This window comes from Humulus lupulus, chromosome 5 (assembly GCF_963169125.1).
Source record: "Humulus lupulus chromosome 5, drHumLupu1.1, whole genome shotgun sequence".
In the NCBI taxonomy this organism is placed as follows: Eukaryota; Viridiplantae; Streptophyta; class Magnoliopsida; order Rosales; family Cannabaceae; genus Humulus; species Humulus lupulus.
The window spans coordinates 150,374,918-150,397,399 of NC_084797.1; the positions used below are offsets into that span (position 1 = coordinate 150,374,918).

General features: G+C 41.6%; 1 protein-coding gene across 2 annotated transcripts; it reads left to right on the forward strand.

Moving 5' to 3' along the window:
- Positions 1-2,775: 2,775 nt before the first annotated feature.
- On the forward strand, positions 2,776-19,565 carry LOC133777744 (vacuolar protein sorting-associated protein 25). Of its 2 annotated transcripts, none has more exons than XM_062217482.1 (7): positions 2,776-3,054; positions 3,877-3,984; positions 4,908-5,047; positions 17,536-17,589; positions 17,683-17,771; positions 17,854-17,929; positions 19,102-19,565. In XM_062217482.1, the coding sequence occupies exons 2-7, from the start codon at positions 3,926-3,928 to the stop codon at positions 19,221-19,223; spliced, it is 540 nt and encodes a 179-aa protein (XP_062073466.1). In that variant the 5' UTR covers positions 2,776-3,054; positions 3,877-3,925; the 3' UTR covers positions 19,224-19,565. The 2 variants fall into 2 exon arrangements, with proteins under 2 accessions (XP_062073466.1, XP_062073465.1); XM_062217481.1 differs by having other exon boundaries at positions 2,777-3,054; positions 3,871-3,984.
- Positions 19,566-22,482: the final 2,917 nt, after the last annotated feature.

Sequence of the window (22,482 nt, forward strand, 5' to 3'; positions counted from 1 at the left end):
TATACAAAATTGTCTCTAAGGTACTTGCTAATAGACTGAAACAGGTGATTGATCTGATTATTTCTGAAACTCAAAGTGCGTTTATTCCTAGTAGATTGATTACAGACAATGTTATGTTCTCTTATGAAATAATGCACTATTTGAAGCGTAAGAGACAGGGGAAGGAGGGTTATATGGCCCTTAAGCTCGATATGAGCAAGGCCTATGACAGGGTGGAATGGGGTTATTTGCAGGCTGTTCTTGGTCGGTTGGGCTTTGATGGTAAGTTGGTGTCCATGATTATGGCTTGTGTTACCTCAGTTCGCTATCAAATCTCCCATGGTGGTCAGGTTTTTGGGCAAATTATTCCTGGGCGTGGCTTGCGCCAGGGGGATCCCCTATCACCTTATTTATTTATTATATGTACGGAGGGGTTCTCGACTCTTCTTCACATGTATGAACAGCAGTGGCTTATTAGTGGTGTTCAGGTGGCAAGGGGTGCGCCTAAAATTTCTCATATGTTCTTCGCGGATGATAGCTACATTTTTTGCAAAGCGAGATTGGAAGAGGCTACCCATGTTCTTGACCTTTTACATACTTTTGAGCAAGCTTCGGGCCAGAAAGTTAATTTTGAGAAGTCTAGCATTTTTTTCAGCCATAACACCGATGTATCTACTCGGGATCTTATATGTGGTGAGATGGGGATTCATGAAGCTAATGAAGAGAGCACTTATCTCGGCCTCCCCAATATTATGGGTCGAAATAAGTCGGTTATTTTGGGTTATCTAAAGTCTAGAATCCAACAGAGAATTGAGAGATGGGAAGGCAAGCTTTTGTCTAGAGCGGGAAAGGAAATTCTTTTAAAGACAGTGGCTCAAGCGTTGCCCAATTATGCGATGAGTGTCTTTCTTCTTCCTAATGAGCTCAGCCAGGATTTAGAACGGCGGATGTGTAAATATTGGTGGGGTTCCTCAGCGTCATCAAAGGGTATTCACTGGTTAAGTTGGAAGCGCATGTGTTATCCCAAACCGTTCGGTGGGTTGGGTTTTAGAAATCTTCACCAATTTAATATCGCTCTTCTCGGAAAACAAGCTTGGCGCCTAGTTAAATACCCAAATTCTTTGGTGAGTAGAGTGTATCAAGCCCGTTATTATCCGCATTCTACTTTCCTTTCGGCGAAGTTAGGAGGGAGTCCAAGTTTCATTTGGCGCAGCATCTTGGAGGCTCAAAACCTTATTAAGGATGGGGCTAGCATCCGTGTGGGTTCTGGGCACTCGGTTAGGGTCCTCTTTGACCCTTGGCTGCCTGATAATTCTAACCCATATGTGACTTCGACCCATTTAGCTCTTCAGAATACATGGGTCTCTCAACTTATGATAGATGGTCAAAATGCTTGGGATATCGATTTACTGAAGGATCTATTTCCAGCTAGGGATGTTGACTTGATTCTCAATATTCCTCTCTGTTTTGATGATGTTGACTCATGGTATTGGCGTCATGATAGGCTTGGAGTTTATACCGTGAAAAGTGCACACAATTTATTGCAATCTTCGATTCCAGGTGGTGTTTCCAGCGATAACTCGGGATTTTGGCGTCGATTATGGAACCTTAAAGTCCCGCCCAAAGTAAAGAACTTCTTGTGGCAAGCAGCCAAGGCCTGTCTCCCAACCAAGGTTCAATTGCAAATGAAGCATGTCACCATTGACCCAATCTGTCCGTTTTGCCAAGGAGACCGCGAGACTATCTCTCATGTTCTTGTGTCTTGCGATTACTCTGTTTTCTTGCTGGAATCAATCTGGGTTGGGCGTCTCTACCTTGATCCTAGGTTCATTTTCGGATTGGCTTTCTGCTCATTTTGACCGCTTGACTGAGGATCACAGGTCTAGCTTGGCGATGTTGTGTTGGGCATTATGGAAATGCTGTAATGATCTGGTCTGGCAGTAGAAACATCACACGGCATTGGAGGTGGTTCTTATGGCCCGTACTGTTTGGAACCAATGGGTACATGCCCAGGATAAGGCTGTTGATCTTTCTCTGGGTCTTCTTGATTCTTCAGATGGGGCTGTGAAATGGAGTCCTCCTAAGCCTGGGGTCATTAAGATTAACACAGACGCTGCCCTCTTTGAGACTCAAAATCGTTTCAACTATTCATGTGTGGTTCGCGATCACAGGGGTTTGTTTCAAGGAGCTGTAGCTAGCTGTCGGCGTGGGTTGGTCTCTCCAGATGTGGCGGAAGTGCTCGGAATTAAGGAGGCTTTAAGCTGGATTAAAAATGCTGATTGGTCCCATGTTGAAGTGGAAACGGACTGTATGGTGGCTGTTCAATCTCTTAGGAGCAAAGTGGAACTACATTCTTACTTTGGTCGTCTCATTTGCGATTGTAAGCGTGCCCTCTCTGAGTTGAAGTCCAGAAATGTATCTGTTAAGTTCATTAGATGATCTGCTAATGCTTTAGCCCACTGCCTTGCAAAGGCTACTAGTGTTGTTTCTGATCGTAGATTAGGAGTTCTTGATGTTTCTCCTGAGTTTCAAGTTCTACTGTTGAACGATCTCCTTTAATGAAATTTCCTCTTTATTGCCAAAAAAAAAAAAAAACTGCAATGCTAAAACTGATTAAATTATTATTTTTTATTAAAATAAATTAAAGTAGTATTTTGGTAATTCTCATTTTTTCATTCTCACCCCATCAACTTTTCTTATTCGTTATTCGTTAGTTTAGTACAGATATGAATGGAATCATTATCCGTATATTATTCTCATTGCAAACAATGGGCACACTATTATTTCCAAGTGAGTCCATTTTCCAATTTCCTCTTTTTTGTTTTTTTTCAATAAAAGCCTTCTCATTTTCTCTGCCTGTCCTCCTTTTCTTCTTCACTGTGTTGTCAGCCTTCTTCTCCTCCCTTGAGCGATTCTCCTGCGCCAACCTCACCACCGGCGACGAAGAAAAAGAAGGAGAAGGCGGCTCCCAAGACGTAGTCAAGGACTCTTGTCTGACCGTAACCGACCAGTCTCAGTCACAGACCAAAGACGACTAAAACGACATCGCCAAGCTTCCCATTTGAATTGGTTTCGGTATTTCTCGTTTTCACCCTTCCTCTTCATTTCCTCCTATTTATACTAAAGAGCTAAATTCTGGGACTGTTAATGATATTCTATTAGGGTTGGGATTTATTTGGTGTTTTTAGATGATATGGTTTGTGGATGGTGGAGTTATGGATACTGATCTACTTATTATCTACATTGTGGATGTGGAATTAAAAATTGTTTATATATCTTTTGTTCTGGGATTTTTTTTCTTCGAAATATGATTGGTTTGAAATCTTTGATAGTTATTTTTTCTTCAATATGTTGGTTTTGATGATGTAAACTTCCATAACTAAAATTGGTCCTGGAAATTTTTAAGTATGGTGCAGTTTAAAGAATGTTATACTGGATAAGTTTATGAGAATGATTTGCTTCAGCCATCGAAAATTAATTAATAAATACCGTGTGGGAGAAATAAGTTTAATTAGCTTTTTCCAATTCTACATTATTAAATTTAATGAACTGATATGATAACCTCATGTTCAAGTTTGAACAATTTTCTTAATCATCTTTGAAGATATGCGGTTGATTTTCGTCCAAGCTATTAACTTTTTTTGTTGTTGTTATTATTAAGTTTTCAAAGAATCTGATCATAGACATTCTGAGTCCAAATAAATGTTGGTTTAGAAGTGCAGGCGTGATTTTTTATGTGGGATTCTTTTTAGTGCGTGGGCTATCATGCTTATATAAGAAATCATTTGGTCTTTGATTTGATTACGGCTGAGAATTCGAGGTTTAACCCAGATGAGATTGTGTATTGTTTCTTGGATGAATTTTTAGTAATCATTCCTCATATTCTATTAGTTTCAGTTAAAGAGAGATGCAGTAATTGGTTTCTTTATTCTGGCGGATTTGAAAGATGCAGAAATTGGGCGATTTTAAGCTACCTCACTTCTTCAATTACCCACCTTACTTCACGTAATCTCCTTTTCTCTTTCTTAATTATTTTCTACTGGTTTTTAAGCATAAGTTGTGGTCTTATTTGGCTCCCGACATATACAATTGTATATACATATATGATGTATTATGTAAATATATATTTATATACACAGACATATTTAAAATTATTCTCTCATCAATAGTCTTACCTCTTATCCACAAATAAGAAAAGAAGGGAAAAGCAATATGCATAATCATCAACAGAGACAACTTGTAATAAAGAGGGTCAATTTAGTCTTGAATCTTGTGTTATTTGATCGTTTTTTATAATTAAGTTTTCCCTGCTGCTGAACAGAGGTTAATCCTTCTATTTCACAGCTAGTACTCTGTTAAAAGCACCACTTCATATATAAATTGATATATATATATCATATAAATATATATATGTATATATCGTTAAGCAGGAGAAACATAATATTGGCTCTATATGTTTTGATGTTCATCTATATTATATGTATGATGTATTGCATATATATTTGTGTGCATTCATGCTGTTTTGCCGAATGTGCTTAATAGAACCTCGAAAGAAAGCATTGTTTGCTGTTTGCCAAATTTAGGCTGTTAGAAAGCTATAAGTTGAACTAGCCTAGTTATTTTAATTGAGTTTCTGCTGTAGTGAAGGGTGTGTGAGTTTATTTATTTTATACCAGGATTCTTTTTTTTTATTATTCTTCTTTTCAAAAGGGTGATATCTGATCAAAAGACATAAAGTTCATATGCAGAAAAGATCTGTTTGCAATTTTTTTCTTCTTTCTTACATTTAACTTCCTTTTCATCATGTTTCTTGCAATTTTCATGATCACTAAGCTTCTTGCAAAAGTCATGATTTTGTTTTGTTTTGTTTAATTTTCCTTCATTTTCTGGTGGCTCATTTTGGCATAAAGATAATTTGTTTTATCCAGTTTGCAGCCAGTAAGGGATATCCGTGAAAAGCAAATACAGCTTTGGAAGGAACTTATTCTAGAGTACTGTAGATTCCAAAAGATATTTGTGATTGGGTTGGAAGAAGATTTTCCTTTATTCTCAAATGCTGAAATTGAAAGTAAGTGATATCTTTTTCTTAATTGTAAGTAAATGGTTAAATTGCACAATTTATCAATCAAATAATTTTACCTGCTTGTGTTCAGCTATGGTGTAGCAGCATTGTGAGTGGTGTTAGTGTAAAGCAAAAATCTTAAAAAGTATGAGCTTATGTATTGAGGTTTTGTTGTTAGAGTGGATTTTCGATGTCTAATAATCCAAAAGAATAACCTTTTTTGAGGGTGGCCTTGTTAGCAACTAGGATTATTATATCTTCTTCTTTTAGCCAATCTTCTTCCAATATAAAATCATTTTCTTTGTAAACATTTGGTGTGTTTCTTGATTATCTTGCTCCTTTAGAGTTTAGGCAATGTAAACTATATAGTTCATATTTGGTTCTCTAATCCCTCTTTTTCTCTCCTATTTATATATATTCTTATTTTTGTGTTTGGAATCTTTGCTGACTCTTACTTGTAAGTTTTATCCACATTGATTAACAATCTAAATTCCGATAGACCTCTGGATCCGTAAATGTGCCACATAAGCTCTGGAGGTAGTTTTGGAATGACAAAAGTGGGGAAAGTTAATGGGATGAAGTGTTTTGGGGTTGATGAGTCAGATAGGACAATATTGATATGGGGTTGAGAGGCCCCCAATTACATATGTTTACACTAGGAGAGAGAAGGGGAAGAAGAGTGACAAGTCAGCACCCGATGTGAATAATGTAAAAGTTAGTTAGAGGGGAGTGACTTGAGTAAGGTGAGGTGTAGGGTACTCTGATGTACCCGAGGGAAATAGTTTATCTAGAGGAATGTTCATCTTATAGGTGTGAAGAATATTGGCGTGAGTTGTAACTTTTGGAGAGAAATAGGCTCTGAAATTCCTATTATTTCCATAATACAATGACTGCTATCTTCCATTTTCTGGGTATTTTGCCTTTGTTCTTACCATTTATGCAGGTCATTCCTATCAATTGGTATCAGTAGCCAGCACGATCTCTCATGGGACCAAGAAAAGAAGTATCGGCAGAATTGTGGGAAGAGAAGTTTGATGTTCTTCAGTCCGAATTGCACTGGAAGTGACGGAGGTCTGATCGGATCTGTAGTGGTTTTCGAAGGAGCTTGAGCTGTTGAAATCGGATGTGTAGCGAATACCGTATCGATTTCATGATAGGCCACTTTGCTCAATTGCTTCAGGAAACTGGTCGGTCGGCTCCCAATGTCATCGCTGCCAGCAACGATCGGCAGAGACACGCAGTGGATGGAACAGAATCCTCGATGCTGACGACTTCTTCACAGGAACAATCGCCTCCACCACACCCAACAGCGGACATGTTTGGGTCTGGGCACCATTCTGGACAAGATTACAAAGTTCCACGCATGGATTTTACCACTATTTTTGGGAGACAACCCAGATGGTGGATTTTTTCGAGCTGAGCGTTATTTCTTGTTCCAAGGAACACATGTTGGAGGCAGCCATTATTGGCCTTGAAGGTGGCTCCCTCACCTGGTTTCAATGGGAACATCAGAGGCGACCTATTTCTTTTTGGGCCACCCTCAAGAATCTCATCCTACTAAGGTTTCGAGTTGTACCAGTGCGTTCTCTCTCAGAAGAATTGTTATCGGTTCATCAGGAGATTGTGAAAGAATATCGGGTCAAGTGGGAGGCTCTAGCCTCTCGGGTATTAGGGGTGCCGGAGCTCATATTGGAGGGCAACTTTGTTAAAGGGCTCAAAGAGGAGATTAAGGGGGATTTACACATCCTACAGCCCGTGGGTTTGGCCAATATCATGGAAACAACCCAAAGAATTGAAGAGAGCCACCAGCTTGCCTCAACGGGCCAGCCCACTCGTTTTACAGGCCTCAAATCCACCCTAAGCCCTATTCACCCACCCAAGCCAACCACGATGTCTTCTTCTTCGACACCGTTTACAACCGCTTTAAGGTCAGCCACAGCAACTAGGAACCCACCATTCAAGTGATTGTTAAAAGCTGAATACCAAGATAAGAAAGCCCGTGGTGTGTGTTTCAAGTGCAATAAAAAATTCTTTTGAGGCCATGAGTGTGAATAGAAAATGTTGCAAGTCTTATTGATGATTGATGAGGAAGAACAACAATGCCCAATGGACTCCCCACCACCCACACTGGATTCTTCAAATGAGAACATATCAGAGGAGACCTTGGCAACACTCTCGTTAAATTCCCTAGTCGGAATAACTTCAGTCCACACTATGAAATTGGCAAGTCACATTGGACATCAACCGGTTACTGTCTTGATTGATAGCGGGGCAACTCAACTTTATATCCACATCCATTGTCTCGGCAGTGAACATACCCATTGCAGCAACTTCTTGTTATGGTGTGCTATTGGGTACTGAGGGCAAGGTTCCAAAGGAAGGAATTTGTAGTCAAGTGGAGTTGGATTTGGGAGTGCTCAGAGTGGTCACTAATTTCTTGCCATTGGAGTTGGGCGGAGCGGATGTCATTCTAGGCATTAAGTGGCTGGAGACCCTCTGCAACATGCAAGTCAATTGGAAATCTTTGGTGATGAAGTTTGAGATGGGTGGTACTTGGGTTACTTTGCAAGGTGATCCCAGCCTTTGCAAATCCCAAATATCTTTGAAAGCTCTCATTCATACGGTGCAGCATGAAGGCCAAGGTTTTTGGGTTCAGCTAGGGCTTTGATAATAGACAGTAGGGTCGAGGAACGTCCAATTTCGCCAGTATTTACTTTGTTATTGTAGCGGTTCGATGAAGTTTTCCATATGCCTTCGGGGTTGCCTCCTACACGAGCTAGAGAACACACAATCACGTTGCGTGAGGGTGTTAGGCCAATTTCAGTGAGACCTTATCGGTATGCTTAGGTGCAAAAGGATGAGATTGAGCGTTTGATGGCGGATATGCTACAGGCTGGTATAGTTCAGCCAAGTACAAGCCCTTTCTCGAGCTCGGTGTTGTTGGTTAAGAAGAAAGACGAAAGTTTGCGTTTTTGTGTGGATTATAGAGCTCTAAATCGCGAGACGGTAGTTGCTAAGTTCCCTATACCAGTCATTGATGAGTTGTTGGACGAACTTCATGGCACAAAAGTCTTTTCCAAGCTGGATTTAAAGTTGGGATAACACCAAATCCGTATAGAAGTAGGCGATGTGGAGAAGACAACATTTAGGATGCATGAGGGGCATTATGAGTTCCTTGTTATGCCTTTTGGTCTTACTAATGCACCAGCTACATTTTAAGCACTCATGAATGAGGTATTCTGGGATTTGTTGCACAAATTTGTGCTGGTATTTTTTTTTTGATGATATCTTGGTTTATAGCTCATCGCTTGCAGCTCATGCTCACCACTTCGAACTAGTTTTAGAACGGCTGAAGCAACATCAACTATATGCCAATAGAAAAAAGTGTTTATTTGCTCAGACAAAAGTGGAGTATCTAGGACATGTCATTTCAGCGGAAGGGGTGGAAGCAGGTCCTTCCAAAGTGTCAGCCATGGAGGAGGGGTTGGTGCCGAAAACAATTAGACAGCTGAGAGGATTCTTGGGTCTTACAGGGTATTATCAAAAGTTTGTTCGAGGCTATGGGAATATAGCAAAACTTCTCACAGATCAGTTGCGAAAAGATGCTTTCAAGTGGTCTCCTGAGGCTCAAGATGCCTTTGACCGCCTCAAGCATGCTATGTGCTTAGCGTCCGTGTTGCCTTTGCCCAACTTTGCTCTACCCGTTCATTGTTAAGGCCGATGCCTCAGGCTCGGGTTTGGTGGCTGTGCTTATGCAAGAGAAGTGTCCTATTGCCTTTTTCAGTCAGGTGTTGTTAACTTGAGCTCGCACAAAATTAGTCTATGAATGCGAGTTGATGGCCATTGTGTTGGCTATTCAGAAGTGGAGACCGTACTTGTTGGGCAAAAAGTTTTTGGTGAGAACAGATCAAAGAAGGCCGAAGTATTTGTTAGAACAGCGGTTGGTGGCTACTGAGCATCAACAATGGCTTACTAAGATCCTTGGTTATGATTTTGACATCCAATACAAACCCGGATTGGAAAACAAAGCGGCAGATGCTGTCTCACGCTCATCAGGAGGCATCTTTAGCTGCTATTTCAGTTTCGAGTTTGCTGTCCATTCCAGATTTGCGAGCCCATATTGCCACAGATCCTCGTCTGTCCAAAATCCTTCAGGATCTAAGTTTGGGTGAGGAGACTGGGGGTTATTCGTTGCAGCAGGAATGTTTGAAGTTCCGAGGACGCCTGGTATTGCCCTCTTCTTCACCGTTTATTCTAATTTTGTTGTAGGAGTATCATGGCAACAACATTAGGGGCCATTCAGGAGTTTTTAAGACATTTCAGCAGCTGGTAGCTGATTTTTACTGGCAGAAATGCGCAAAGATGTACAGAAGTATGTGGCAAAATGTGCTGATTGCCAACAAAATAAGTACCTGGCGCAACCACCAGCGGGATTGCTGCAACCTCTTCCCATTCCGTAGCATTTGGGAGGATATATCTATGGATTTCATAGAGGGGCTGCCTCTTTCTAGTGGTTTTGACTCAATCTTGGTGGTAGTTGATCGATTGAGTAAGTATGGCCATTTCATTCCACTCCATTATCCATTCTCAGCACTTATGGTATCAGCGGTGTTTGTGAGGGAGGTTGTCAAACTCCATGGCATTCCTCATTCCATTGTGTCGGATCGTGACAAAATTTTTTTGAGTTGCTTTATGAAGGAGTTGTTTCGTTTGTTGGGTACTGTACTCAAACACAGCTCAGCTTACCACCCTCAATCTGTTGGTCAAACAAAGGTAGTTCACAGATGCTTGGAAACCTATCTTTGCTGCTTTGTGAGCTCCAAATCGGGCAAATGGGCTAAATGGTTACCGTGGGCAGAGTATTGGTACAACACTTCATTTCATTCCTCAGCTGGAATGACACCTTTTGTGGCTGTCTACCACAGAGAACCTCCTCCCTTGGTTCGTTTTGAACACACAGGTACTTCCGTCTCCGCTGTAGAAGAAAACTTGAAGGCCCAGGATGATATATTGGATATTCTGAGGATGAACCTGCATAGGGCTCAACAAAAAATGAAGCTGCAGGTGGATAAGAAACGACAAGATATCCAATTCCAAGAGGGTGATTTGGTGTATGTCAAGCTACAACCATACCGCCAGCGATCTGTGGCCAAACATCGTAATGAAAAGTTGTCTCCCAGATTTTTTGGGCCATTCCCAGCCCTCAAACAAATAGGAGCAGCTGCTTATAAACTTCAGTTACCACCAAGGTCTTTGCTTCATCTGGTCTCTCACGTCTCTGTACTACGAGCTGCTTTGGGTCCTCATCAACAAGCTGCTACCTTGCCACCTGATTTATCTGTGGAGTTGGAGTGGACACTTGAGCCCGAACGCCTCCTGGATGTTTGACCAAGCACCCAAAAGACCTCCCCATAGGCTCTAATCCAATGGACAAACTTGCCTGCCTTTGAAGCCACTTGGGCAGATTTCAAGGTCATTCATGAACAATTTCCTCATTTCCACCTTGAGGACAAGGTGAAACTTTGGGCAGGGGTATTGATAGGCCCCAAATTACATATGTTTACACTAGGAGAGAGAAGGGGAAGAAGAGTGACAAGTCAGTGGTAGATAATTCCTGCAATCAAACAGTTCCAGCAAAAAGAAACAACCCAGAATACAGCAGAATTGCACAAAATAGTCGAAATGTAATGAAATTGCATTAAGTCTCAATAGGACACTAGGAATTCGAGAGCCTAGCCTCTCCCAAGTTTCTGGTTACACAATCCACACCTTATACACGTCATGTTCTCTCCTTATATTCTAGTTCCCAGCTTGGAATCCTACACCTCCCCTCACCATAATTTCCCTCATATAACTAACTATTCGCTGCCCCTCATCCCAGCTTTGTTCCCATGTTTCCTAGCATAAACAAAAGTTATTGGTGGCCTATCAATACCTCCCGCTAGAAGTTTCACCTTGTCCTCAAGGTGAAAGTGAGGAAACTGGTCTTGAATCACCGAAAAATCTTCCCAAGTGGCTTCAAAATCTGGCAAATTACTCCACTTGATGAGCGCTTGCGGGGACTCCGTATGTGTGCCTGGCCGAACCTCCAAGAGCTCCTCCGGCTCCAGCAGCCACTCCAAATCAGCCGTTAATCCAGGAGGAATTGAGCTAGCCTGCTGATTGGGTCCCAATGCCCTCCTAAGTACTGAAACGTGAAAAACTGGGTGTATTGCGGCATCTTGGGGCAATTTTAAACGATAGGCAGCAGCTCCAATTCGTGCCATGATTGCAAACGGACCAAAATACCTGGGAGAAAGTTTCTCTTCAACCGTTTAGCCACCGAACGTTGTCTATACGGTCTTAGCTTCACATACACCATGTCCCGAACTTCAAAAGTGACATCCCTCCTCTTTTTATCCGCTTGGGCCTTCATTTTCTGCTGGGCACGTTGTAAATTCAGTTTTAACAGCTCCAAAATGTCATCCCGTTCCATTAAATTTTGTTCCACTGCCGGTACTCTAGTGCTGCCATGCTCAAGACCCGAAAAGGAGTCATTCCAGCGGCTGTATGATAGGAAGTATTGTACCAGAATTCAGCCCATGGCAGCCATTTTGCCCACTGGTTGGGTTTGGAGCTTACAAAACAACGAAGGTACGTCTCTACACAGCGGTTAACCACCTCCGTTTGCCCATCGGATTGTGGATGATAAGTTGTACTTTGCTTCAATGCAGTCCCTTGGAGCCGAAACAACTCTTTCCAAAACAAGCTGAGGAAAATTTTATCTCTATCCGACACAATGGATCTTGGGATCCCATGAAGTTTGACCACTTCCTTGACAAAAACAGCCGCCACCGATGCTGCTGAATATGGGTGTCTCAAGTGAATAAAATGACCATACTTGCTCAACCTATCCACCACCACAAGAATAGAGTCAAACCCATTCGACAATGGCAACCCCTCTATGAAATCCATTGAAATGTCCTCCCAAACTTGTTCCGGAATGGGTAATGGTTGCAATAAACCCGCTGGCGATTGAGCTAAATATTTGTTTTGTTGGCATACCGCACACTCCAGTACGTATTTCTGCACATCCTTTCTCATTCCCTTCCAATATAGATCCGCCGCCAACCTTTGGAATGTTTTAAAGACCCTCGAATGCCCACCTATCTTGCTGCCATGATACTCATTTAATAACAGTGGAATAAAAGGGGACGAAGATGGTAAGACCAACCTGCCCCTAAACTTGAGACAACCTTGTACCCATGAAAACCCACCACACGACTTGCCCATTGACAGCTCCTCAATCACCTTAGCTAAAAAAGGATCTGTGGCCACGTGTGCTTGTAAATTCGGTATGGAAATAAGATGTGGGACTGAGATGGCAGCAAGAGTAACGTCCCCTTGTAATCTAAATAAGGCATCCGCCGCCTTGTTTTCCAAACCCGGACGGTATTGGATCTCAAAATCATACCCAAGGAGCTTGGTGAGCCATTTTTGGTGCTCCAAAGCCACAAGCCGCTGCTCTAACAGAAACTTCAAACTCTTTTGATCCGTTCGCACCACAAACCTCCTCCCAAGTAAATAAGGACGCCATTTAAGTATAGCCAACACGATAGCCATCAATTCCCTCTCATAGACTGATTTAAGACGGTCCCTAGCGGATAATACATGGCTGTAAAAAGCGATTGGCCTCCCATTTTGCATCAATACCGCCCCCAATCCACTACCCGAAGCATCGGCTTCCACCACAAATGGTGCAGAAAAATTTGGCAACGCCAAAACCGGGGTCGAACACATGGCTTTCTTCAGCTGGAAAAACGCCTCTTGTGCCTCTATTGTCCACCCAAAAGCGTCTTTTTTCAGCTGGTCCGTCAATGGCTTTGCTATCCGTCCATAACCTTGCACAAACTTCCGATAATAACCTGTTAAACCCAAGAATTCCCGCAGCTCCCTAATATTTTTTGGAATGGGCCAATCCTCCATAGCTGCCAACTTATTTGGGTCTGCTGCCATGCCGTTTCCTGAAATTACATGACCCAAATATTCCACCTGTTTTTGAGCAAATAAACACTTCTTTTGGTTGGCATAAAGTGTATGTTGCTGCAGTCTCTCCAAAACTAAAGAAAGGTGGTGAGCATGGTCCTCCATGGAAGAGCTGTAAAACAAAATATCGTCAAAAAAACCAGCACAAACTTGCGTAAAAAGTCACGAAAAACTTGATGCATCAACGCTTGGAAGGTGGCTGGAGCGTTTATCAACCCAAACGGCATGACAAGAAATTCGTAATGTCCCTCATGTGTACGAAAGGCCGTTTTCTCGATATCCCTTGCTGCCACCCGGATTTGATGGTATCCCGACTTCAAATCTAACTTCGAAAACACTTGTGCTCCATGGAGTTCATCCAACAGCTCATCAATGACGGGTATTGGGAACTTATCCGCCACCGTTTCTCTATTCAAAGCCCGATAATCAACGCAAAACCTCCAGCTACCATCCTTCTTTTTAACTAGAAGAACCGGGCTCGAAAAAGGGCTAGTACTTGGCCTAATAATCCCTGCTTGTAACATCTCCATAACCAACCTTTCTATCTCATCTTTTTGGGCTTGAGCGTACCGATATGGCCTCTTTAAGTACTATGGCATGTTCCCTTCCTCGGCTTGGAGGCAGCCCCTGTGGTGACCCAAAGACAGCGGCAAAACGCTGTAAAACAGCGGTAATTTGGGCGGGTTGAATACCATTATTCACGTCCTCTTCCTTAGATAACGCCCCAAAATGGACCCAAAATCCTTGTGCTTCTTTTTCAACTGAAAGTATCATCGCCTTCAACGAAATCAGTGACTTGCATAGGCTTGGATCACCTTGCAAAGTTATCCACATTCCCACCATTTCAAACTTCATAATCATGGTTCTCCAATTAACTTGCATGTTGCCCAACGTCTCCAACCACTTAATACCCAATATCACATCAGCTCCCCCTAACTCGAGTGGCAGAAAATCTGTGATTACCCGCAATGCCCCTAGATCCAACTCCACTTGCGCACGTATACCCTCTGTTCTTACTTTTCCACCCGTGCCCAACAATACTCCATAACAAGTGGTGGCTGTAATAGGAAGGCCCGCTGCTGAAACAACATCCATGGAGATGAAATTGTGGGTTGCCCCACTGTCGATGAGAACCGTAACTGGCCGCTGCCCTATATGCCCCGCCAACTTCATTGTGTGCGCCGATGATATACCTACCAGTGAATTAAGTGATAAGGTAGCTAAGGTTTCCTCAGTGACCACCGTTTCTTCCGACTCCGGCGAGGGTGGAGGGGACTCCTCTGTAAGTGGAACATCTTCCTCATCTGATAATAGCAACACTTGCAATGCCCACTGATCACATTCATGCCCTCTGAAATTTTTTTTGTCACACTTAAAACAGATGCCTCGGGCCCGTTTCTCCTGATATTCTGCTTCTGTGAGGCGGCGAAACGCCGGAGTTTTGCTCTGCTGACCGGCGCCGTACGCCGGAGAAGCTGCGCGCGGCTGAGGATGCGAAGTTGTGGACGAGGGAGCTGTAAACGTGGTTTGCTGGGTGCGTGAAAGAACAGGGGCATTTCGAATCTGGGCCGACTGTCCATGAGCAGTCTTCTGTGAGCTGGGCCGAAAAAATGGGCCTGAATAAAAGAGTTGCTGCCCTTCTTCTACTCTCTGGGCGGTGTCCATGATGTGGGCTAACCCAATAGGCTGAAGGACGTGAAGAGCAGCCTTGATCTCATCCTTGAGGCCACACATGAAGCTTCCTTCCAGAATGTGTTCCGGGACGTCGGGGACCCGAGCGGCAAGCATTTCCCACCTGACCCGATACTCCTTCACTGTAGTGGTCTGGTTAATGGATAGCAATTCTTCAGATATGGAGCCAACTGGAGATTCCCGGAACCGCTGTAATATCAACCTCTTCAATGATGCCCAAGATGTAATCGGTCGACGATGATGTTCCCACTAGAACCATGTCAAAGCATCCCCCTCCAGAGCCACAATAGCCGATTCTAACTGAAGCTGCTCAGTCATCCTCATCAACAAAAAATAGCGTTCCATTCTAGATATCCATCCATCGGGTTGCTCTCCCGAAAATAGGGGCAGCTCCATCCTCACCGGCCGAAAATCATGGCCTGTGTTGATTTCCCCAAACGAAGATACCCGCTGCATCGAAGGTGGCGGTGGCGCCGATCCCGTGGCCGGCGGAATACTCCTGGCCGCCGAAACTGGAGGAATCTGTTCAGCTGGGCTTTCCTCCAAACTCTGCTGAACGTGTTGGTCGGTACTCCCCGTTGCTGCAGCTGGCGTATGTTGCCCCTGGGTTCGCAATAAAGTCGCTAGATGAGTGACAAGATAATCCATCTTCTTCTCCATTACTGGCAACCTCTGCATCTCTTGTTTCAGCAGATCAAGTTCTTTAGGAAATTGCTGAAACTCAGATCTGGCTTCCTGTAATTCTCGGTAAACCTCCGACTGAATCTCCTCCATCTTCCCTTCTATCGATTCCAATTGCAAATCCTTCTTTGGTGCCATACGGATCGTAGTGCTTTGATACCACTATTGGTAGATAATTCCTGCAATCAAACAGTTCCAGCAAAAAGAAACAACCCAGAATACAGCAGAATTGCACAGAATGGTCGAAATGTAATGAAATTGCATTAAGTCTCAATAGGACACTAGGAATTCGAGAGCCTAGCCTCTCCCAAGTTTCTGGTTACACAATCCACACCTTATACACGTCATGTTCTCTCCTTATATTCTAGTTCCCAGCTTGGAATCCTACACCTCCCCTCACCATAATTTCCCTCATATAACTAACTATTCGCTGCTCCTCATCCCAGCTTTGTTCCCATGTTTCCTAGCATAAACAAAAGTTATTGGTGGCCTATCAGTCAGCACCCGTTGGGAATAATGTAAAAGTTAGTTAGAGGAGAGTGACTTGAGTAAGGTGAGGTGTAGGGTTCTGTGATGTACCGAAGGAAATAGTTTATCTAGAGGAATGTTTGTCATTTTGGAGGTGTGAAGAATATTGGTGTGAGTTGTAACTTTTGGAGAGAAATAGGCTCTCAAATTCCTATTATTTCCATAATACAGTGACTGCTATCTTCCATTTTCTGGGTATTTTGCCTCTGTTCTTACCATTTATGCAGGTCATTCCTATCAGGGGTATATGGAAAGTAAGATTGAGAGGTCATGTGGGAGTTGTATTGAATTGAGCAATAGCTATGGGGAGAGTTCTAGGTCTCTCAAATACTTGGATTGTTTATCTTTCTTTTTGTTCAATAATATCCTCATATAATTCATTTCTGTCTTAGTCCATTATTTTTATAACTGTTACTATAGAATTCTTTCTCAAGTTTTTGTCCACACATGATTTGGGTTGCAATTGCCTGGACAAAAGTCCTAGTGTTTCTAGTAGCAATTGGAGTTGGAAGTTAAAAAACTTGTAATGTTTTACAAGATCTAACCCTTATACATGTTGCTTGCTTTGGTGGATCATGTGCTAGATTATTTGGGTAAAGATAACTTATATTTTTCTTCATTGCCTCTTTGCTCTGCAAAACAAGTAAATTAATGTTTGGGGTAAAAATGAAGGAATGTTGTATTGGATATCTAGGACATTTGAGAATATGGTCCTCTCCCACAATACAAAACTCAATGCAGATGGACCCTGCTTCTCAGCCCTCTCATAGTTGCCTTTTATTTCTATCATTGAGCATTTGTCTCTAGCACAAATGTCTGAGTGAAATCAAGGAACTCGTTGCTAATTTGAGTTTTTGAAGGCTTCCAAGCTTTCATTAATCCAACCGAGGTTGTCTATCTTGAGTTGGTCTATCAAAGGCCAAGCAATATGACCATAACCAGATACAGACTTGTGTTAGTACCTTGTCAAGCGCATAAAAACATGTAGGTCTTGCATATTCTATGGAATGAACCAGGTTGAAATAGTTCTCACCTTTGCGGACATAGTCACATAGTACGTCCCAATTATACTCTAGTTTGGGTTGAGAAAATAGACCCTTCTTACTATCAGAATTGGTGTTGCCACAACAAGGATAACACCATCTCTAGGTGGTGAAAATATACTTCTATGGGCATTGTAAACAATAATTACATAAAAAAAAAGTTAGTACAAATTTGTATTATTTTTGTTTTTCTTTCTAAAATGCTTCATTCATCATTGATTGAAATGTAGTTGGACTATAATGGCATGACTAAGGGCCTGTTTGGCATAGCTTTATTTTTATTTCTAGACAGTAGAAGAAGAGAAGTAAAAGCTCAAGTTTTTTAGTTGGGGTTTGGATAGTCTATTTTGAAAGAGCTTTTAAAATCACAAAAAATTGTCTTACCTGTTATTGTTCTTCCGCCTTTTCAACCAAAAATGTAAAAGGAAAAGAAGGCTTTTTATCTCCATTGAAATGATTATTTTTCTCTGCAATGTGTATTGACTTGCTGCCTCCCACCTCTTACATCTGATTTGGATAGTTCAGGATTTCTCAGTCATGAAGCCAGGGAAGCCTTCCTCTCAGCTTTAGTTTCAGAAGGTTCCATTTTCTTTTTAATCTTCCTTCTTATCAGTCTCGCTCTCTCTCTCTCTCTCTTCATAAATATTTGGTGCTTCTTTGCTTTTTTAACAGGACGTGCAGAATGGTTAGATAAAGGACATAGGAAGTGTCTTATTCTCTGGCATCGAATCCAAGAGTGGGCTGACATTGTTCTTAACTTTGTGAGTAAAAACTTGAGTTTACAATTGGGTGCTAAAATTTGTGTACTTATTCTAAAATAAATTTGCTTGCCTATCTGATTAGGTGAAAGATAATGGGCTTGAGGACTCAGTTACGACCATTGAGGAAATACGTTCAGGGATTGAGTCGAGAGGAACAGGTACCTAAGTTGCATTTAATGCCAAGTTAAGTTATATCTTTGAATTGACTGAGGGAGCTCCCAAGTTGTGTAGATACTATTGCAATTACTATTTTAGAGAGATTGCTTATTATATAGAAAATGGTCTCTCTCTCTCTCTCTCTCTCTCTATTCTCATCTGATTGTTTGAGAGCTGAAATGATGATCCTTTTCAAGTTCTCTCTCCACTGATTATTCGAGAACTAATGATCATTAACTTCTGAGCCTCTCCGTTTTTGCTTTACACTAGTGGGAAATAGTCCATTCCCAAACTTCATAAAGTTCATCATTACTGTACACAAGATGAAATTAGATATGGGATCTGAGATCATCTTCAATGCAAATGTTTTTTGTAATGCTTAATTTTACAGTAATTTTTTTTTTTACTTTAATGCACAATCAATCTGTTATTCAAATATATATTTTTACAAAAAAATAAAACAAAATAAATATACTTATTATTAAATAATCAAAAGTGATTATGATTATTTCCAATCACCAAAATTCACTCAAAATACCCATATAGCACACGTTTAAATTTGGCACAAAATAGCACATCGCTTGAAAAGAGTTTTTATGCCCAATGCTAGATTATAAAATTATCCCACGAGTGTAGCATTATATTGGAGATGCTCTAAGATCACTATTTTGTGCTTTCAAAGCCAAAAGTTTTCTGAGGCAGAGTTTGAAGGGAAAATCTTGTACTGTGTTTTAGATTTGAAAAGTCTAGGGGAGATACACTTTGATTTTGCTTGATAGATAGTTAATGCGTCACATGAGGGTTACCAAAAAAAACAAAAACAATTTAGCTTGGTAGATTTTGGTTGCATCATGCTAATTGCATATTATTTAACTTTTCAGACCATGGATTAGGTTAGTTTGTCATTACATTTGAAGTTAGCCCTTTACAAAGTCTGCTAGTAGATATCCCTTATCCAGGGAAATATATATATATATATCTAATCTTCCTCTAAAAGTTTGTGACTAATAACTACTTTTTTCCAAACCGATTGATGATGAGTCAATTGTTACACAAACTCATTTTAGTTTTGCATGCCAAAAGTTTCGTGCAAGAGCAACTTTATATAGTGAGATTATGAAAAGGGGACTTTATTTTTGGTTTGAGAGCTCAGTCTTGCTATCTTATACCTCAGAGCTGCATGGTATTGACCACACAATTCTGATGCGGGCTTTGAAACTACTAGAGCAGAAAGGAAAGCTTGCCATCTTCAAGGGGTCTTCAGCTGATGATGAGGGCGTAAAATTCTCCATATAATCATTTCATCCAGGTGACATGTTGGTTTTTCTACAACTGCTTTGGATACCTGATATATCTTGAGCATTGTAAGAGTGTTTGTTGGCCAAATTTGATTGCTGCTACTAATGGCTTAACTCTGTGTAGGCATTCATTTGTGTATTAAACTGGGACAGTTTCTCTCTTCTAGTTTTCTGTTCCGGGTCTTGTAAATTTGGTTGAGTCTTGCCATGTTATGGACTTTTGGTTATGCTGTAGCAATGATTGTTTCCATCAGTTTAGCTCACTAATATACAATTAATGGTCCAATAATTCTGTTGTAATTGAGCTTGATTCGAATTGGTTGGATTCTTTTTCTGGATTTTTTTTGGCTTCTTTGGATTCGCTTTTGTTATCTGTTTGAGCAAAAAAAAAAATTGTTTTTATTGTTTACTTTTTTTTTTCTTCTTGGCAATTGCAAGCAAAAAATTTAAAAGAGGGATTAAGAGAGGAGAGTTGTATTTAGGGATGATAATTTTAGCCACGAGTACTCTACTATGATGGATAGAGTATTACTCGATAAATTAAGGTTTAGAGTAGGGTGAGGGTATAAAAACATGTACCCGATGCGGGTATAGGGTAGGGTACGGGTATAAGTGTACCCAACCCTATTGTCTTATCCAACCCTACCTGATTATATATGTATATTTATTTATACTTATTTGCATGAATATATTTAAAATTTAATTATATTTTTTTAGATAAAAAAATAAAATTCTATTAGATAAATTAAAGGGAATTTTTTATTTTTACAAATATTGAAAAGTTACAATTGAAAAATACGGTCAATAGAAACTTTCTTCAATTATATGACTTAATGTAAAATTTTAAATATTCTTTTGCAAAAATATAGCTTGCATTAAAAACGAGTCTAAAGATAATTGTGGAGCTATCTTCTCCTCTAACTCCAATGACAGCCATTGTCGGAGCATTGTAAAGCAACCAGAAATCGATGTCTGGTAATGATGATGGTGAGAGCCATTGCTAGAGCTCTCCTCCTCGTTTAGAAAATATGAATTTGAGCAAAGGATGTGGTCATTAAAGTTGGAAACCTAATGATGTGAAATGACATCATCATCATTATCATCACCTGCTTCTTCATTGTAATATAAATCAAAGTTTGAGTAATCTTCCGATAAAGACAACAAAATAGTTATAGCTAGTAGTGTTCTGTTGTTATACCAGAGGCTCTTCAATAATAGGTATGATTATTTTTTTATTTTTTAAAATTATTTTATATTCTATCAAAAGTTTTTAATAGAGCTGAATATATAAGTGAATATCATCAAGTACATGCGATCACAACTGTCAAAATTAAAACCCTCATTTCTTTGTGTTATCCAATAAATTAGCATTTGTGACGTGGCGAATAATCTCTTGACACGTGGCTGACACCTGGAGCGTCTGCTAGAGTATCGACCAGGAGACACACCAGAAGCAGGACAGACCTGTCTTTACCACGACCAGACTGGTCGGTGGTTCCGCTGGCAAAACAACATTTATGGAAAGATCTTATGTATCCCGAATTTATTTCATGCAATCTTCTGAATATCCCATGATTCAGGGGATAATATCTGTAACAATATTGGGCAACCCTTCATGAGCCTATAAAAAGCAAGAGATGGCTCATGGGAAGGGACTTTTGGGGAGCCCGGGAATCATAGAGATTATAGAAATTATCTGAGTAAACTTGTATTGTGGATGAGGAGTGTTGAAACTCATTGAACCCAAGTTCTCTGATCACACTTTTGATCCCATATCAATATCATTCTAAGTGGACGTAGGTCATTACCAGATTCTGGGGCCGAACTACTATAAATTACTGTGCTTTCTTTACTTTTGTCATTACGTTATTATCTATACATATTCGTCTATATCATTCATATTTTGACTCCGTGTCAGTTGGCTAAATCGTGGGTCAACATTCTGGTGCTTTCATTGAGAGGACGATTCATCGTTGTTGATAAAACTAATGGCGAAAGCAGGGAAGAAAGTTGCTCAGACCGCTGCCGCTGCACCGTCGAATCCACCACCTCCTCCTCCCCCTGTAAGCATGGCGGAAGATGAGCCGCAACTAGATTTTGAAGAGGAGGAAATGGACGATGCGACTTTGAGGAGCACTTTGGGCACGTTGCAGGAAGAGTTGGCTAGTCTGAGAGCCAATCAAGAGACTGCCGCAGAAGCTATGGCAAGGCAGCAGCAGGAACTTGATCGTCAGCGGGCGGAGTTAAGCGAGAGACAAGCGGAGGTGGATCGCCGCCAGACCGAGGCCATGGCAGCCCTTGAAGCGGCCTTGCTGTTGGCCAGAAATCAGGCCGCGCCTGCCTCGCAGCCTAATCAACCTGAAACTGGGCCACCCCAAGGAGGTCCCAATCCTAGCCCACCGGTCCATCCTTCAAGTCCGCAAAGGCCTGAACAGCCTCAGATGCCCCATAACGACGTCCCACTGGACCTAGAGGCAGATCCTCCATCCCACGCTGCTCGAGGTAATCCCCCGCAGCAAAGGCAGAATAGGGCCGAGCGACAGCCTCGTAGTCCTAGACGCCGCGAGAATGATGGGCCACACCAAGCGAACAGGGGTCACTACCCTCCTGGTAACAGGAGAGACTCGGAATTAGGCTCTGCGGTCCGTGGATCCCAACGACATGATAATGCACGGGGACATCGCGACCAGCGCAGGCCACCCTCTAACGCTCGGGGTGCTTCTGCCAGAGATGGGAATAGAGGGAACAACCAGTCTTACCACAGCCAGTCAAAGTTCAAAGATGGCCACGGCTACAACGAGGCTGACTCAGGCAAGGACAATGTTGATGGGAGGAACGGAAATAGAGGTAAAAGCAGGAGCCAAATGCCTCAACATGATCAACCAAATAGACAAGATGCTGGGGGGCAACCCAGGCAAAATAATGTCTTCAACCGGCTCGGAGGTAGCGAGCAACGAAGAAGAGAGGAAGATCTAAGAGACATACTCAATGATCGTCGAGAGAAGCATGGTGAGAACATCCCCCCAGCAGCTGAGACCATAGCTATTCCTACTGCGTTGCAAGCCCAGATAGACGCACTAAATCAGGCTGTACAACAGCTGGTCGGAGGAAGGACCTCTTACATCGACCACGATAGAAGAAAAGGCACTCCATTTATCCAAAGAATAGCCAACGCAGAGACTCCCAGCAAGTTCAAGATGCCTACGCTCCCAAACTTTGATGGATACGGGGATCCCGTCTCGCATGTGAATAAATTT